The 19,530-nt window shown below is 38.6% G+C and overlaps 1 protein-coding gene across 1 annotated transcript in view; it reads left to right on the plus strand.

Annotated features, from left to right (window-relative positions):
• ZNHIT6 (zinc finger HIT-type containing 6) overlaps positions 1–17,678 on the plus strand; it is a 61,669-nt gene extending 43,991 nt beyond the window's left edge. The window contains exons 9-10 of the mRNA XM_020877246.2: positions 12,696–12,820; positions 16,761–17,678. Of these exons, the coding sequence (XP_020732905.2) occupies positions 12,696–12,820; positions 16,761–16,801 (166 nt within the window). The 3' untranslated portion in view covers positions 16,802–17,678. The remainder of the gene's footprint in view (positions 1–12,695; positions 12,821–16,760) is intronic.
• The last annotated feature ends 1,852 nt before the right edge of the window (positions 17,679–19,530 follow it).

Genomic DNA, 19,530 nt, shown 5'->3' on the forward strand with positions numbered 1-19,530 from the left:
TAGTAGCAGTGTCATCATTTTCTCAGTCATTACTTTCAAAAAGAATGGCCTTTCTATGTTAATCCCTTATTACTAAGCGCCCTATTTCTGTATCCTTTGAGCCTCAAAAGCTTCTCATAGATTCCTATATTCCTGTCTTATATTTATCTCAATGAAACATCCCACACAGTGATGAACTCCCTTTTGAAAACAGTGGCTGCCATATGCATCTTCATTTTTATATTTCTTACAGTGCTGAGTCAGTGACTTTCACGTAGTAGGAATTCAGTCTTAACTCTTTTAATAAGTAGTGTGGTGGTGGTTTAGTTGCTAAGTCATGTCTGACTCTTGTGACCCCAGGGGCTGTAGCCTGCCAGACTCCTCTGTCCATGGGATTCTCCAGGCAGGAATACTGGAGTGGGTTGCCATTTCCTTCTTCAGGGATCTTCCCGACCCAGGAATCGAACCCAGGTCTCCTGCATTGCAGGCAGATTCTTTACCAACTGAGCCACAAAGGACGACCCAATAAGTAGTGTACTAATTCACTTAAATATATGTGTGCCTGCTATGTGCTAGATGTTGATACCACTTTAAAGCAGGGTTCAGACAGCTTTTTTGCAAGTGGCCAGACAGTACAGTTGCAATTGTCAAGATGCCACGGTAGCACATAAACAGCTATAGACAATACATAAATGAGTGGGTATGACTATAAGACCTTATTTACAAAAACAGACAATGGACAGGATTTGGCCTGCTGACTGTATTTGCCAATTCCTGCATGCTTCAACTCTCAGTTCTCTAAAATGAGAGAGAAAGAGAGATTATTAAAACAAACTGCCAAGTATAATGTAAAGTTTCTTCAGAAAAAGCAATTGTTCAGAGAACAGGCTTTTTGATATGTAACCTTGACCTGAAGTATCAATAGGTTAAGATTGATCAAGTCTTTATTTTTCATTTATTCAGTTAATATTCTTTGAGTCCCTTACATATGCCAGCACAATACTAAGCCCTAGGAACACATAGACATCTAAAAGACTAGCCCTCAATATGCTCACAGTGAGGAATGGAGATAGGTATGTGGTAAATGTTTTAATACATATGTATTTAATAATATGGCATTGCAGAAAACATCGGCATCTTTGCATGTCAGTTTTTGATAGGTGCACAGACCAGTTATCTTCACTCTACTTCCAAAAATCGACATATAGAGCCAGGAGTTGAGACTTTAAACCCAGGCCAAATTAAAATATTATTTAAGCTTTGATTTCATGAATGTCACAGAAGACGTTATTACTCTTGTGGGAACTACCTGTTGTACTAGCACAGATTCTATTAGTTGTTTCCTACTATGCTAGTTGCTGGTTGTAGTTAATGATTTTGGAAGACTTTTTTCTTTTTTTTTAAGCAAAAAAGCAACCAGCAAAAGAATGAGCTATTTCTCTTGGATGATTTTATTTCCATGTTGAGAGGATGTTTTTTAAATAAAAAACTAAAGTTACTTTACTTTCTTTGGATCTGTAACTTGAAATATTTAAAAATCATTTACTGTGAAGTTAAGAGGTAAGATATTTTTTCCTATGCCCTTTTAGGGAAATTGGTTTTGCCTCCATAAAGGCCTCAAGTGAGACCCTCCTGACTTTTTTTGATTTTCACTAACACCCACCCACTAGCAAGCAAAGACACCCCCACCCCCACTCCCACTTCTACCTTAAACCAGAGTGACCCTCCAGCTCAGGTTACTTGCTCAGATTCTGACTTCCTAGACTCTGAATTCTGCCTGCAAGGCACCACCCCTCAGACTTTGTTGATTCTGAGAGCCTGGTCTCTTGCCTGTGTCACCACCTCCAGGTGTCCTTGCTTTTCACCTCGCCCAGACACCTACTGGCTGATTTTGCTCCCTTAGCATAAGCATCTCTCCAACTGATTATTTAACCTGTGTTTCTTTTCTCAGAACATTGCTTCTCAGATTTTGGTGTCCATCATAATTATCTAGGACAGATGAAAATGTTGATTTTCAGCCCACCTTCAGAGTTTTGGGTTTAGTCAATCTTACACAGAACCTGCATTTTTTAGTCTCTGCCTCGTAAGGGACCCTGATAGGAGTTATCCCTGGAACCACACTTAGAAACACTGCCCAGAATGGTAAACTCCTTGAGGACATTTTTAAACCCCATACAAGTGTCTAATGTGTTTTCTATATGAGAAGTATTTGGTAGATGTTTATGCAGTTGAGTTGTTGAAGTTGTATGTAGAAATGTGTTTGAAGTCAAATTTCTACATCTTTACAGATAGGGTCTGTACACTTTGCCTAATTGAACTAGTAGTAGGAAACTAAATCTTATTTCAGGCTTACAGAGAATGATTGAAAAGTATACTTTGAAGATATTCTAAGTAAAAAATTTATAATATACATGTTAAAAGTTAGGATTTTTAAAAAAATACCCTGCCATTAAGGAACTGAAGACCTTGGAACTTAAGATTATTTTGATAATAATGGTATAGAATTAAATATATATCAGAGAACATTAAAGGAATTCCAGGATTTCTAAGAACAGCATTAACTACTTTCAGATGCCTTGTCTTATGTAAATAGCCAGAGACCGGTTTTGCTTTTTAGTTAGATCCCTTGAAAAGAACTGTGATGAAGGAAGGGTTAGTTACTAACAGCAGTGTGCTCTCTAGATGAGAGAGCACAAAACTTCCTTTTGTTTCCCTTTTGGAATTTAATTGTAGTAATGAATTCTGCAGAGATAAATGGGGGAAATCACTTAATCTAAGAATCAGTTGTAAACAACCTTGCAGGTTAGTAGAAGATGCCATCATCAGCACTCACTCATCTCATTAAGAGATGCCTTCCCAGTAAAATTGTACTTTAAATGTTTGTAATATGTTTTTGTTTTGATCAGTTTTGTAATAATAATAATTATAATTATTCTATCCAGAAGAAATTTTAACATTTAAAGCCTTAAGTTCATAGATAATAAAATGAAATTCTTACCTAACATATACATTTTTGTTATAGGGGAGTATAACTGGGTGATAAGTAAAATGTTTTCAAACATGAATGTATTTAGGATAAAATTCTGTAGAAAACTGAAATAGAAAGACAATCAAGGAGAAAGGGGAAACCATATAAGATTTCTAACTATTAATGAAGAACTTGTTCAAACAGTTTTTAAGTTGGTGATACTGGTACCATTCTCATTTTATTTAAAGTCCAGTGAATTTACTTAAGAGTGATATAACATTTTCATTTTAAATTATCAGTATTTGCACTGCACTACAAATTATATTCTTTATAATCTGTTTAAACTTGTGAATAAAGATTTTTAAATGAAATTTTAGATGTCTGTTTTAAAATGTACAAAAGTATCTTTGTTTTCTAAAGTTATTTTAGGTTATGATAAGCAGAAAAGTATGAAGAATGTGCATAAATTTTCCCAAATGGAGACATACACAAATGTTTGCTGCAAGGGTGTTTAAAATCTAAATCTAAAGGCTGATGGATGTCTTTATGGAACATAATAAGTATTAATGACACCCTCTTATTGAGTGCCTCCTACTGTTTTTTAAGTACTTTGTTAAGCATTTTATAGACATTCTAATTATGTTACACAGTATATACCTTGGGCTTCCCTGGTGGCTCAGTGGTAAAGAATCCACCTGTACTGCAGGAGATGAGAATTCGATCCCTGGGTCCAGAAGTTCTCCTGGAGAAGGAAATGTCAACCCATTCCAGTTTTCTTGCCTTGGAAATCCCATGGACAGAGGAGCCTGGTGGGCTACAGTTCATGGGGTCAAAAAGAGTCAGATAGGACTTACCGACTAAACACCAACATACGTACATTATACATCATAAATATGTTTCATTACCCAGAAAGCCCAGACTGCAGATTTGTAACCACTAATTAGTGAAACCTAGATCCAAACATAGGCACACATGCTTCCAAAGCCTTGGTATGGTCTTTTCCATATAACACATGCCTCTCAGCACCATAAATGATCAGAGTACACGTTTTTGGAAGATGTAGAACTCAACCCCAGTTCTTTGTTATCCATTTCTGGGATTATTGATTATTTTCCAAAGTGAGAATCATGAGCAGGATGAGTTCGTGCTCAAAATGGTCTTTACCGTTGGCCACATTTTGGATCTGGACTCTAGAAAAGAGGAAGCAAGGGATCATTTCAGAGCTAGAAAATGTTAGAATCAACCAGAAGAATGTCTGCACACATAAAAAAAAATGTAGCACAGGTTGCTAAATACTTTCATCTTCTCACAGCACATCCAGTGATGAAATGGGTTTCATGTGTGGCATTCTGCTTGAGGCAGTTTTATGATAAGAATTGTAAATGTAGCTTTAGAGAAATTTACTCTTACTTAGCTCCAGGGAAGCTGAAACTCAGCTGAATGGATGAGTGGTTGAAGTTTGAGCTGCTGTGAACTTGTGAATTTTAATTTGAGAGACTGTACAGAAAAGTAGATCCAAAATGATATGAAAGTCAAAGTCTTAACAGATGATAAGCGTACAGTTTCCATAGTAATGATCTCATTTCAACCATGTACTATTTTGATTATTGATTAAGAGGATTATGTAAAACATAAGTTTTCTCTAAAAACTTGGAAAATAAATGTTAACTCTCAGCTTGATGTTAATCCACTAATTTTATCCATTCTAGTTATGTTACATAATAACTTGTGTCAAATTTTATATACTCTGCAGAGAGAATAATGACATATTGAAATTTCTAGGTGATTCATTTTAGCCAAGGTACCTCATCTCGTTTTCAACCAGACTTCTCACTGAAATTTATAAGTACCAAAACCATTTTAATTCTGTGTGTGTTCCCATATTCTCTATTAATACCTTGTACATGTGATTTCTTCCTAGAAAGCCTTCATCTTTCCATCTCTGGTGAATACCTAATAGTTCACCATTGTATTTCCAGTTCTTGAAACAGCATCTGGTACATGGTAGACCTTAGTAAGTATGTGTTGAGTGAGGAATAACCAAACAGACAAATAATTCTATGGTGTAGTTAATTCATGAACTAATTAACATTTAAATAAGTTATTTGGAGGAACATGATCATATTTTCCAAAGTGATACTTCCTAATGAAGACTGAAGGTGTGTCAGACTCTTGCATTTATTTAGTCTAGCACCAGAAGAAAGATATGCTTTGTTAACAGGAGAAAGGCTAATTAAAATTCCCTGTGTTAATCAGAAGAAAATCCATGCAGGGGGAAGGATTTTTAAGAATGAATTAAAGAGGGAAGGAGCTCGGGTTAGCAAATGAAGTGCCTAGATACTGCAGGCACCTCTGCAGCCTGAAAGAACATTTGGAGGTGAATAAGAGATAAGAGAGAAGGTTTATTGAGTATCTACTTAGGTTTAGATTTCTATCATGACACGTGTCCCAATGAAATGTGATAGCTTGTTTCTTTAATTGGCACTTCCAATAAACTGTAGGGTTTATGTCTGTGAACTTCCATTACCTAGGAGATTATCTTTATCTTAGTGTTAGTCACTCAGTCATATCTGACTCTGTGACCCCAGTGGACTGTAGCCCTCGAGGTTCCTCTGTACATGGGATTTCCCAGGCAAGAATACTGGAGTGGGTTGCCATTTCCTTCTCCGGGGGATCTTCCCAGCCGAGGGTTTGAACCTGGGTCTCCTGCATTGCAGGCAAATTCTTTACCATCTGAGTCACCTTACATGATTGATACTAAATAAATATTTGAGGAATTGATTGGTGAATGAATGCTAGGGACTGTTTACAACATTTTCATGTGCATTAATTCTAATGAAGCATGTACTTTATCTCTGTAAGATAGGGATCGTGGGCTCTGAGAAATTGAGTTACCCAAAGAAACCAAATTACAGTTACAAAGCCAGGATTTGGACTCAGGCCTTTTTGTCTACAGGATTTATACTTTTTTCTACTAACCTGTCCATCATATAAACAATGAACATAATTCCTGAAAAGTATGTTATTTCCCTGCTAAAGGTGCAAAATTACCTTTGAAGTGCAAAGTCTTATTACTGATACTAGTTTGGCAAGTTACATTTTAGAAACATTTTCACCTATTACATTTAATCTTTACAAGCCTGCTGATGAGCTGGATAACTTTTACAAGCTAGATAACTTCCATCATTATACTGATGAGGAAAATTTAATACCCTTGAGAAATCAGAGCATGTAAGGACCTGTGATAAGATTGGAACCCAAGCCTTCTGGATTTACAAGTAATTGAGCTTACTACTAATGGCATCTAGAATAAGAGCCTTGTAAAGCCCTCTTTAAAGAATGTTTTAAGATGTGTAGTTGGACCGTTTATTTCACCACATCCCATAGCTTTCATGTCATCAACAGACTGGGATCATCTACCTGTGCGTTTCTGAGCTGTAGGGCCTTCTGAATAGAGGCAGGTGCCTGCACTGCCCCACTCATGACCAGTGCTCCACGACAAGCATGTGGAGTCCTCATTTACACAGTTACCCAAATTACATAAAAGTCCCAAAGCGAGGTGCAGCAAACTACTGGTTCACTACTGTTATATTCTTAATATGAAAACTAAGTGAAATTAGGTAAGAAGAAAATTTGACTTAGGCAAAATCTGTTTCTAATGTGAATGGACAATTTGAGTTGCAAAAATTGTCACATGGGAGTATCATTTGGAGAAATTTTAACTAATGCCTTTTTCTTTTAAAGAGAAGAGTTAAAAAAAAAAAAAAACTGACCCCTGTGTTTAGTTTGGTTTTACATGTGTTAGTTTGGTTTTGTATGTGTTAGTTTGAATTTATGTATCCTTTTCTCCCCTGTTCTGGGTCTTCATTACCAATCTGGTTTCTTTCTTCCTTTTCATTTGGATTTTAAAAGCTAGTTTGTTCACTTAATCTGTTCTCTTCCTGCTCTGTTGAAATAAGTGTAGTACTTTAAAATTACTTATTTTAAAGGAATTTGATAAGTATGAATCTAAAACATTTAGTTTATAATTGATTAACTTTACTGAATTCAGTTTATCCCAAGATAAGTCATACTTGAAAAACATTTGCCTATCAGATAACAATAAACTGATTTATGTTAAGGCTAAGTTTTTTTTAAACACCGAGAGATTCAGCTGTGTACAGTTTGCACTTTTAACCTAGAAACCTAAATTAAGAAATAAATACAACTATGAAAAATATAGGTGAAGTGCTGCCATTTGTAGATGAATATCAAAAAACTTGCACAGTTTTAGAGCTGAAGGGATCTTGGTGATCACCTCATCCAATGACCTTATTTTGTAGTAGAAAAATTCTGTGACCTGGGGATTGCTATTAAACTGTTAAATTTGGAGAATATTCAATTTTAGTTCAGCTGTTTTTTAAGGGGGTAAAAGGGAAGATGATCTAAGGGTCGTCAGTGGTTAGATAGGAAATAGAGTGGTTTGTGACTCCTCTCTTTTTTAAGTCTCTTGTCTCCTTTTGAGTTATGGGAAGTATAAAAAATCCTAAATTGCTGATAAAGAGAGAAGGAAGTTCAAGAACTTGGCCAGTTTCTTTGAAAGTTAGTAACGGAGCTAAGCTTAAAAGCATACCCTTGAATATCAGTCCTCTTCTCCGTATATGATATCAATCACTGCAGTGCCTGTTTAGCCTCCTGAGCTGTGCTGCCCTTGGGGTGCCCCGGTGAAGGTGCCTGGGGCTGGGTCGGCTAGTGAGCCTGGGAGGGTAGCAAGCAAGTGAGGTGGCAGGAAGCAGTGTCTGAGAGTCCCTCAGAGGCAAAGGAAAGACCAATGTCGGTGTGTCAGTTCTTCCAGACCCAAGCCGTGTGTCTCGTGGTGGCAGGGCCCTTTTCCCAATGGGAACACCAGGTGTGTCTTGCGGTGGCAGAACCCTTTTGCCAATGGGAACACCAGGTGTGTCTCGTGGCGGCAGAGCCCTTTTCCCAGTGGGAACACCAGGTGTGTCTCGTAGCGGCAGAGCCCTTTTCCCAGTGGGAACACCAGGTGTGTCTCGTGGCGGCAGAGCCCTTTTCCCAATGGGAACACCGGGTGTGTCTCGTGGCGGCAGAGCCCTTTTCCCAATGGGCACACCGGGTGTGTCTCGTGGCGGCAGAGCCCTTTTCCCAGTGGGAACACCAGGTGTGTCTCGTGGCGGCAGAGCCCTTTTCCCAGTGGGAACACCAGGTGTGTCTCGTGGCGGCAGAGCCCTTTTCCCAGTGGGAACACCAGGTGTGTCTCGTGGCGGCAGAGCCCTTTTCCCAGTGGGAACACCAGGTGTGTCTCGTGGCGGCAGAGCCCTTTTCCCAGTGGGAACACCAGGTGTGTCTCGTGGCGGCAGAGCCCTTTTCCCAATGGGCACACCGGGTGTGTCTCGTGGCGGCAGAGCCCTTTTCCCAGTGGGAACACCGGGTGTGTCTCGTGGCGGCAGAGCCCTTTTCCCAGTGGGAACACCGGGTGTGTCTCGTGGCGGCAGAGCCCTTTTCCCAGTGGGAACACCGGGTGTGTCTCGTGGCGGCAGAGCCCTTTTCCCAGTGGGAACACCAGGTGTGTCTCGTGGCGGCAGAGCCCTTTTCCCAGTGGGAACACCAGGTGTGTCTCGTGGCGGCAGAGCCCTTTTCCCAGTGGGCACACCGGGTGTGTCTCGTGGCGGCAGAGCCCTTTTCCCAGTGGGAACACCGGGTGTGTCTCGTGGCGGCAGAGCCCTTTTCCCAATGGGAACACCGGGTGTGTCTCGTGGCGGCAGAGCCCTTTTCCCAGTGGGAACACCAGGTGTGTCTCGTGGCGGCAGAGCCCTTTTCCCAGTGGGAACACCGGGTGTGTCTCGTGGCGGCAGAGCCCTTTTCCCAGTGGGCACACCGGGTGTGTCTCGTGGCGGCAGAGCCCTTTTCCCAGTGGGAACACCAGGTGTGTCTCGTGGCGGCAGAGCCCTTTTCCCAATGGGAACACCAGGTGTGTCTCGTGGCGGCAGAGCCCTTTTCCCAGTGGGAACACCAGGTGTGTCTCGTGGCGGCAGAGCCCTTTTCCCAGTGGGAACACCAGGTGTGTCTCGTGGCGGCAGAGCCCTTTTCCCAATGGGAACACCAGGTGTGTCTCGTGGCGGCAGAGCCCTTTTCCCAGTGGGAACACCAGGTGTGTCTCGTGGCGGCAGAGCCCTTTTCCCAATGGGAACACCAGGTGTGTCTCGTGGCAGCAGAGCCCTTTTCCCAGTGGGAACACCAGGTGTGTCTCGTGGCGGCAGAGCCCTTTTCCCAATGGGAACACCAGGTGTGTCTCGTGGCGGCAGAGCCCTTTTCCTAATGGGAACACCAGGTGTGTCTCGTGGCGGCAGAGCCCTTTTCCCAGTGGGCACACCGGGTGTGTCTCGTGGCGGCAGAGCCCTTTTCCCAGTGGGAACACCAGGTGTGTCTCCTGGTGGCAGAACCCTTTTCCCAATGGGCACACCAGGTGTGTCTCGTGGCGGCAGAGCCCTTTTCCCAGTGGGAACACCAGGTGTGTCTCGTGGTGGCAGAACCCTTTTACCAATGGGAACACCAGAGTTCGTGAACATTTCAAAAACAGATGAAGCTTTCACTTAAGATTCAGTGACTTAATGGCTTGCAAAGGAGCTGACTCCTAAAGGTTTTGGGCAGTGCCAAGCTATACTCTACAGCTTGCCTCAAGATAATGGAAACAGAAGCATTCAAAGTAGCTATAGCCTCTTGGAAGTAAATGTAATAATGTAAAAGTAAATGTAAAAGTAATGATTTGAAAGTTGTGAGGAAGGCTGTGAGGCTGCATTTGAAAATGCAGAATGCATAAAAAGTAAGTGTTTCAGTGCTGCATAAGTGCCATTCTTCGTTATTGAAAATGTTCACTGTTTTGAACTAAAGTTTCTGTAAGAATGAATTGTTATTTTAGGTAAATACAACTGTAAAACTGTTCACAGATTAAGTAAATGAGTTAACAATTTCTGTGTTTTATCATTTAGCCCTTGTAATAATTCTCTGAAGTGGTACAGTTATTATCTCCACTTTCAAGCATGGAATAGGAATTAGAGAAGTAACTTGTCAAGAAACAGACCAGTAAGAGATGGAGCCAGGACTTTGAATGTTAGACTCCAAACCCAAGCAACCAGCAAAAGTTACTGTCTCCTTTAACTAAACCCCAGGTCCACAAAATGTTACCACATTTATGTTTAATAGCCTTTCTTTATAAAACAGTTTACATAATTTACTTCCTAATTACTGGCAAATATTAATGGTAGACTAAGAGTAACCACTAGTAAGAAAAATCAAAGAAATTCAGAATTTCAGTGAAGTCTGATCTCTTTTAAGTGACAGACTTGGAAAACAGGTCTCCAAGCTTATTGACACTCAATAGCAATATTGCTATGATAAGTTTGCAACATCTTTTAGTAAACACTAAGTAAAATTCAGTGATTCTAATTAAAACCACACAACATAACAGGTTTATTTTAATTGTTTCACTTTGGAAATCTAGAGAAGCTTAACGAAGATGTAATATTTAACAAAGAAAATACCTAAAACATTAGATATGAACTGAAAATTCTTTACCAAAAATAATTAAATATGTAGAAAACATTCCCTTATTTGGAAAATGTCTCTTAATAGAAACCTATGATTCATTTAAAATGTACAGAAGGTAAGTTGCTACAAGTGTTTGTAGGATGCCACTTGAAAAGTTCCTATTTGAAACTTCAAGTCTTACTTTCTCCTAAGAAAAATTGAGTTACATCCATTTTATATTTTACTTTATAAAAGTTAATTGTATACTTCTATATCTAATTCAATCTCTCTTTTTTGTATAATCACTGTTAACTTAAAAAAAAATACGGCTTGTTTCAAATGGAAATAACGTGTAAAAGATGTGAAGCATTTATTCTTTGAAGGCTGGAACCACTTTTAAAGTATCATAAACACGTCTGTATTACATTACACAGGGAAAAGAATGTATGCGTTCTGTGGCCTATGGGCATGAGGGTGACTAGTTTAGGAAAACTGAGTGTTTTGCATTTCAGGTTTCTTTCCAATATAAAAAGTATTCTATGATTCTCAAGTGAAGAATTTAATTGTGGTCATGCAAACATAAGTAAAGTTTTGGTTTTACAGTTGTTTTCTCACTTGTCACTCATTTCTTAAAAAGAAATCAGTTTTTGTAGTGGGCTCAGCTTTGCATTTTGTGAAGAAATTCTGTTTTCCCTCATTGAAAAACTATTGCCTGGGACAGAGTTAGCCTACAAAGGAATCACTACACCAAGAGTTCTTAGTAAATGTGCTGCATGTCTCAGTCAGCTGCAGTGTGGTGCAAATAGTTTGTTGCTAACTAAGAAATATCAAAATTTGAATGTTTTGCTCTTAAAATTACAGCAGATTCAAATGTATCTCAGTGGCAGCCTCACTGTTGATCACTGTTATTTCAGTGTACTTTCTTGAGTGGAAGGAAAGAGGATGGTGTTCCAGCTGTCAGGGCTGGTATCTCTTGGTATATGTGCTTTGCATGTGAGTATCATCTGTCATCTGTGGAGATAAGAGATAAAAAGTTGGAGAACTGCTGCACTATACTGGTGGAGGTTCTGAAGTTTCTCCTCTTTGTCATGACATGATAGTCACATGCCAGCACATTCTCTTAAACAGCTCCTAATGAGCTAGCTGAAATTTACTCCTTTCTTCCTACCTCAGAGAGCAAGCAAGGAAGAATGCTAGGGGCATATAACTTTAATCAACTGAAAACAAAATTGTTTTTAAATAATGACTTGAGAATTTCATACTTTAGAGAATATTAACATCTAATTTCCTGTGACACATTTACTGGCTTATGTCATAGTGAAAGTAAAACTTGCTCAGTCATGTCTGATTCTGCAACCCCATGGACTATACAATCCATGGAATTCTCCAGGCCAGAATACTGGAGTGGGTAGCCTTTCGCTTCTCTAGGGGATCTTCCCAACCCAGGAATTGAACCCGCATCTCCCGCATTGCGGGCAGATTCTTTACCAGCTGAGCCAGGAGGGAAGCCTAAGAATACTGGGGTGGGGAGCCTATCCCTTCGCCAGCGGCTCTCCGAAACCCAGGAATTGAACCGGGTTCTCCTGTGTCACAGGCAGATTCTTTACCAACTGAGCTATCAGGAAAGCCCAAAAAATGCAAGTCACTCAGTCGTGTCCAACTCTTTATAGATAAACTCCATATTTCTTACATTTTGTGCTTTTACCTCATTCATAAACTCAAACCTGTTTTTTTTTTTAATTTCAAAATAAAGGAAAGCCAGATTTAATTATATGGTAATATAAATTTTGGAAAATATAATTTAGAATTAAATTTTAACTATCAGGGCTAGTTGTTTGGTTTTCTTTTAAGGCTCAAACTAAATATATTTGAGGATTTTGAATTTTTAGCTAGTCAGTATTTTATCCAAGAAAAATTCATGACACATCAAAATAGATATTATATAAAAGCCTTTATCCCTTAAGATGAAAATGAATAACTTATTCTAGAGCTTTCCTAGTGTCAAATTATTTGATATGCTTTTGATTTACTTTGGGACATCATAGTAATAGCTCTTTTACCAAATTTTCTTAGCAGTGGTAAACTTACTATATTATAAGGAAACAGCTATTGAATTATTGTCATCTCCATTTAAAATTTTTTAATATAAGGGACTCATATTTTGTTTATGAGTAATGTCAAATAAAAGGGCATTTTTATTTTTGTTTTGCTTTTTTTCTAAAAGATATTATGAGCTGGATCCTGACCAAAGTCTCCTTGACAATTTGAGGGGCAAAGTGATCATTGAGTACCCAACATTACATGTGGTATTAAAAGAATACAGTAATGACATGAAAGTTCTTCACCAAGGTGAGTGTAAATTTCTTCCTGGTAACTTTTAAATAACTGGTGAAATTGAAACAATTACATGATTGTCTTTATATATTTTCTCACTGTATTTACACACATAACTGAATTTCCTCTGCAACTACAGATAATGCTATAAAGAAAAATATAATTGAGCTGTTGCTTCTGTCCTGTTTGAGAGCCTGTAGGCTTTTATCAACTTAAAATGAATGAATCACTGAATGTCTGCCTATAAAAAGATGTCCTTTCCCTCTTTGGAGTTTTTTGTATTTTGTGTTTTTCTAAAGTAATGATCTTTAAGTAACAGTCTGTCTAAGATCAGATAAATTTATTCCCTAGTTAAAACTCCTTAGAGATTCCTAAAATGAGAGATCACAAAACATTTTTAGTATTCTATACTTTTTCCTCTTTGGTGAGTAGTGAAGTTGGAAGGAAGTACCAAAACTAGAAATGGTATGTGTAAAATGTTAGTATATAAGGTGATTTATCTGTATTTGCAGTTACTGTTGAAACTAATTATGTAGCTGAATGTAAATTCTAGAAGATGAATAAAATTTAAAAATTCTAAAAAGAAAATGAAGTTACTTACCTTAACTCAGAACCACTAGATAGCACTTTAAGCTAAGAATTATAGGTACAGGCCAGGTCTCATTGTAACTCCAGAGAACCATAGAATCCTTGGATGGAAGTATATGGTTCAGGTTTTATTGTTATACCAGCATTATAGACTCTTAATAGGCAATAACCTTTGTTGTAAGGTCTTCTGTGTATGTGTGTATGGTAACTTTTTTTCTTTGTGAAAGTTAATAGTAAAAAATTTTTTAAACTAGCCAAATTTTGTCAGTGCCACAATTTGAAGCCAACTTTTTAATTGGCAAACATGAAGTTTCTAATAATCAATTAGCTCTCTAAATCTTTAGGTTAATTCTTGACTTTACATTTTGTTTTGTTTACAATTTGAGAGCATCCATTTTTATTTTTTTCAAATTAAATTAGAAAATTCAGTACTAAATGGCCAGTTTCACTTTTTTTTTTTTAAACTGTGTAAAATCTTTCTTCTTCCTTAATATAATTCACATAGCTCTCTCTCTAAATGTTGGTTTCAGGGAAAGTTGTTTAGTAATACGGGTTACTAGCCAGAGCAAACATTGTCTGTGTAAATAAACACAGCACACACAGCTCCTCTTTCACCTTCTTTAGGAATGCACATTGAAGTAAGGCTTCCTGTCACGAAGCAAAGAGAAAAGGCTACTTTTGTAGTGTACTTGGAACCTTATGAAGTAAAATTTGGTATTTTTTGGTGGTTGTTCGATATTTGACTTATTTACATGAACCTCAAGTGACTTGCGCTTTCAGTATAGAGGATCATTTAGAGCTGCTGTAGCAGAGAACTGAAGAGGATCTAGCAGGATTTTAAGGACCACATCAGTGTTGTCACATCATGAATACATGCGCTCTAAAAATAATGCCAGGTCTTCCTGTAGATGCATTTCTTTGTGTAAGCACTTCAAGGTGGCTTTTTCTTTGTACATTCTCACAGCACTGGATATTCTACAGGGTGGTCCCTTAGTGCGGGGGAGGGCAGAAAGAAGGTGTTATATAAGAATGGGGCATTTTCTTTGGAAAGCCTTGAGATTTTTTTCTCTCTCCAGAGGCAAAAAAAGTTGGATTTTGATCTCGAGTTCATAGCAAAGGTGTCTCTTCTAGTTTGGGGGATGTGTATTTCTGGCCTGGGATTCAGTTGTTTTCACATTTGATAATTGTTAAAATGTTTGTTATGAGTATAGATGGCCATAGTTTATTTTTTTAAAAGTCTGCCTCCGTCTGTGGGCAATAGACAAGTTTTGTTTGCTTTTGGCTTTTTATGAAATGGAAAAGGTTAAGCAGTTAATGTAGCCCCACTGGATTGGAGGCATAGAGTGCTGCCCCCACACCTTGTATCAGTACAGTGGGAAGTGCTCAGAGTGGTGTTTCTTGTCTCACAGGTCCTGTTTGCCAAACTTAGCTGGTAGATTTAAATAACACAGTAAAGGCATGCTACATTTCAGACTAAGGAAAAAAAAGAATGGAGCTCCATTAAAAGAAGAAAACTGGGCAACTTCAGTAAGCAGCAAAAGGAAAAGCATCCCAAACTGCAATACCAAACAGCACAAAGCCCATTAACTTAAAAAATTAGCAAAATATTTTTCTCTAATATAACTCAATCACAGAATACTTCTGCCTTTTTAGGTTTCCCAGGTGGCGCTAGTGGTAAAGAACCTGCCTGCCAGTACTGGAGACTTAAGAGGTGCAGGTTTCATCCCTAGGTTGGGAAGATCCCCTTGGAGGAGGCCATGGCAGCCCACTCCAGTATTCTAGCCTGGAGAATCCCTTGGACAGAGGTGCCTAGCTGGCTATGGTCCATAGGGTCTAAAAGAGTCAGACACAGCTGAAGTGACTTAGCATGCAAGCACACAACCCAAAAATGATTACTTGAATTAGTGAAAACACTAACATAGAAGTTACTTATATATCAGTCCTTTATTATTTATTTAGACTGTGACATGAGGCTTGTGGGACTTTAGTTCCCCAACCATGGATTGAACCTGGGCCCTCAGCAGTGAAAGCACTGAGTCTTAACCACTAGACTGTAAGGGAGTTACCATATCAGTCTCTTCTTGGGTCAATAAATCCTTTCTTCCCTTTCTCCTGCCTCACTCCTGCTTACCCCCTCTCTCTTCCTTTCTGTTTCTGTGGGAGGGGGGTGGGGGGGAGTGGGTTGGGGATGGAGTTCAGGCACAAGAACACATATGGTGACTTTACAGTGCAATAAGGTCTATAATGGTTTCAATCCTGAGAAAGCCAGAGGAGAAAACAACTAACTTGTATTATCATGGAGTGAGACCTGAAGGACTCTGCTATGAAGGACTCTGCTTGGATCTTTATGAACTTCTGTAAAGATCAGGGCCATATCTTGGGTAGAACCTATTTCAGTGCCTTCCTTGTAAAAATGGCCCGATGGACACCAGTTTGATTGCTGGTACAGTGTTACATCTAGGTACCATTGGCAAACCCAGGGAACTTGGCAATTGGAATATGAAGCAAGATCCAAATTTATGGTTCTAGCATCACCTCTTATTAGCTGGGTCCTTGGCATTCACTCTGCCTCTGAGCTTTATTTTCCTTACCTGCACAATGGAGATAAAGGGCTATAAGCCTCAAGCAAATAATCTGTATTTTAACCTTAACAGTTTTCAAAGTGTTTATGTGCTATTTCCTTTTAGCTTCCCTGTACAATAAAATAAATAGAGCAGTTATTCTGGTTCCCATTTTGCAAATTGAAAAAATTTATAAGTTGGAGTAGCTTACAGTTATATTAATTCAGTATACATGCTACACTGGGGAAATAAATATAGGAGAGAAAGGTCCAGTGTCTATCCTCATAGAACTCTCCATTAGTGAGTAAATCATAGTTTTGCTGTAGTCAAGACAGCTCCTTTAAAGGAGCTCCATTTCTGCTCTCAGTCTCCTTTCCTATGAAAAGAAGGAGATGGCGATTAGCTAGTCTTCTGTCAGCCCACATTCATTCACTATATACTGACCCTCAATTTTAAGTTTAAAAAAAAATCCTGGAAAAATTTATTCCAGCCACACTTGGCCAGCCTGAGTGATAATAGTGGTCTGTTCAGTGGTGCAAGTATCAGATCCTACCCACACTGTGAAGTGACCATTCCTGAGTCTTCCGCAGAGTCAGGAAGGATGTTACCTCACAAAATATAATTGCCACTTTCAGACATCATTTCTGTATTTATTGTGGCCAGAATTGTATATCTCAGCTGCCTGGGACATGACATGGTTTGTCTGTCCCCATGAGCAGAGCTGTTGGTATGAATCAGAAGGGGGGAGAGAAGAGGGAAACAGAAACAGTGTACACACTTGGCTGTCTCTTTACTTATTTTTTCAGTGAATAGTGGATCTACTAAGAACACTGGTGATGAAAATTGAGCACTTCTCTTGGAGGAAGAATGTGACCGTGCCCAGGTAGTGGCAGAGGACCCTGCTGGAAGATTTGGGGGTACTTTCACTTGCTCGTTGGAAAGTTTTGTTTCTCTGAAAAGTGATTAAACCATCTTGGGAAAAAAAATGTTTTAATGTATTTCCTAGCTTCCTGAATTGACTTGTTAGGCTTAGACTTTAATATGCTTTATTCTGTAGGCTGGAAACTTTGTTAGTTTGATCCAAGGATCCTGCGTTAGCCAAAAGTTGGCCTTCTCTCTAGCAGAACCTGACTAAAGAACGGCCATGTGGCACACCATCTAGCCACAGGAGGACTGGTCTCTCAGATGCCCATTCTTGTCTTTGGGATTTGTATGTAACTTCACCTCTTCAGACAACTGAATGGATCTTTTATACTTGGGTGGCACCTGGTATGATGTCCTATGTAAAAGGTTGTATAAGTACTAGCAACTGCTATTTCTTACAGTCAGTTCAGAAAATCGGTGGCTCCACATTGTTGTTTAAACCATCAGTGCTCACAAATCTGGCTTTCCTTGTTCACACAGTGAGCTGTGTCTTGCTGTGAATTCTGTGCCTTTCACCCCATTCCAACTCTCCTCTTGACATTACCACATGGGGTGTTGTGATGAGCAGTTTTATGCTGTGTTTGGAAACATCTAGCAATAGCTAAAGAAGAAACACTTGGAACTCTTCAAAGTGCTTTTGGAATGCGTATGTGTATTTATGTATATACATGATTTAATTTATACTGTGTGGCAGCTCTGTATACATTATGATCTCACTTATCAAAATTAAAGTTTCCTAGTTTTACTGGAATTTATAGTTATGAAATTGCAATATGACTATAAAGATTATTACATCTGTATTGCATCTGTGTATTTAATGGTTAAGAAAACAAGTGATAAAATTGAATATCAGTGAAATTCATTTTTAGTTTACAATTAGGATAAGTTTTAGACCAAAAAGAAGCCAGAGGTATTCATTAAAAGAGACTTGGAAAGATTAGAAATATGAAAAGGTAATGAAAACATTATAAGCACAGAAGAAACTTGCAGAATACAAATATATGTGATTTGGGGTAGAAATTGGAGAAGAGCATCTAAAGACAGTAATAGCCCAAAGACCTCTGATATAGAGTAGTGGTAGAAATGTGATTCATAGACAGTAAGGGTTAAGCATTTGAAAAATACATATACTTCCTAAAGCAGCTTCAGGGATCTTCTCCTCATATATAGTTAAAACTTTGCGTAGAATTATGTTTTTCACAATAATTACTGAATTGACAACTAAATGGGATTTCACACTCTTAACAGTGAGATTCAACTTCTTGAGACAGGCAAGAAAGAGAATGAATTGAATCAAACGTGTCACAGAATTGTTATTGGGAAAAGTGGGATAAAGTACACAAAAAGAACACGTGATCTGAGTATCAGGGTGGAGAGGAATTTCCTGACAGTGAAATCTGTTATGATGTAGTCTCATTTCCAAGAAAAGTGTTGAGTTCCATCCTGTCAAAAATTTAAGTTGAAAAATTGGACAAAAACCAAAGGATTTATCCTGTACTTTCCCTCCCCGGGAAGGGGGGGGGGGGGGTGGGGAACAACAGAAAACCCCACATGATCTAACGCATCTTTACCGTATCTATTGTCTAGAATTCTGTTAGACTTTAAATTATGGACTATTCCTTAGGAAAGAATATAGCAGAGTTCCCTTAATATAACTATATCATTTGATTAATATGCACATTTATTCCCACAGAATTTACAGTAAATGTGTTTTAGTGAATAACTATGTCAACTGCTTGGATGGGGTAAACTTGAAATAATTCACTGAGAGCCCTTTAGGTTTGTAGCATTAAAACCCTATTTCTTTTTTAGAGGTTTTCACCAGTTTGGATTCCTGACAAATTCTGATGAATAAACAAACTCCCTGACCCATGTTAAGTTCAACATCCTGCATTTCATTCACAAACCATATTTTAAAAGGAGAAAGGCTCCACCTGGCCTTCTTTATTTTTTAAACAATGATTTCAAAGGGAAGGTAGGCCTTTCATAATTGCTAATTATTACATATGGGATTAATAGACATAAATTTACAGTAAACAAAACTTGCACCTGTTCATATTATAAATAGGAATTAAAGAGAGTTACTATAATATTCCTAAGTGTAGTTGAGCCAATTTGTTTCACTGTAGCAAGTGATAGGGTTCAGGTTTTACGATGTGTAGTGAAATGCTAAACATAAAATGCCAACAATTTACTTTATATGTTTTGTTTAATTTGTTTGGCATATGCAGTGTGTTGTACCTGATTTCATATCAGGCATTACATTTTAAGTAAAGATAACCTAAGCTGCTTTTATTTAGTCATAAATTACTGTATTAAAATGTGTTAGGTTTATTTTCAGGTAGGTATTGAATACTTTTATTAACCAATCATCCTTCAACTGCAAGTGTCAAAAACTCCAAACTAGTATCAGCATGAAAGGCAGTTTATTGACTCCTGTGCTGGGAAGTCCAGGCATGACTGGGTCCAAACAACAAAGAAGCCATCTGTCTTTCCATCTCCCACACTTGACCCTGTTTTTCTTTTTTTTCCCATGGATTGGTTTTCTCTGCCAGGCAAACTTTCTCTTTGGGGATGCCCACTTTGGAGTGGGAGGCAGTGAGGTGAGGATAGTAGATGACAGCTGTCGACAGTTTCAGCTTACATCATCAT

The sequence above is a fragment of the Odocoileus virginianus genome, chromosome 5 (genome assembly GCF_023699985.2).
Source record: "Odocoileus virginianus isolate 20LAN1187 ecotype Illinois chromosome 5, Ovbor_1.2, whole genome shotgun sequence".
NCBI classification, from domain to species: Eukaryota; Metazoa; Chordata; class Mammalia; order Artiodactyla; family Cervidae; genus Odocoileus; species Odocoileus virginianus.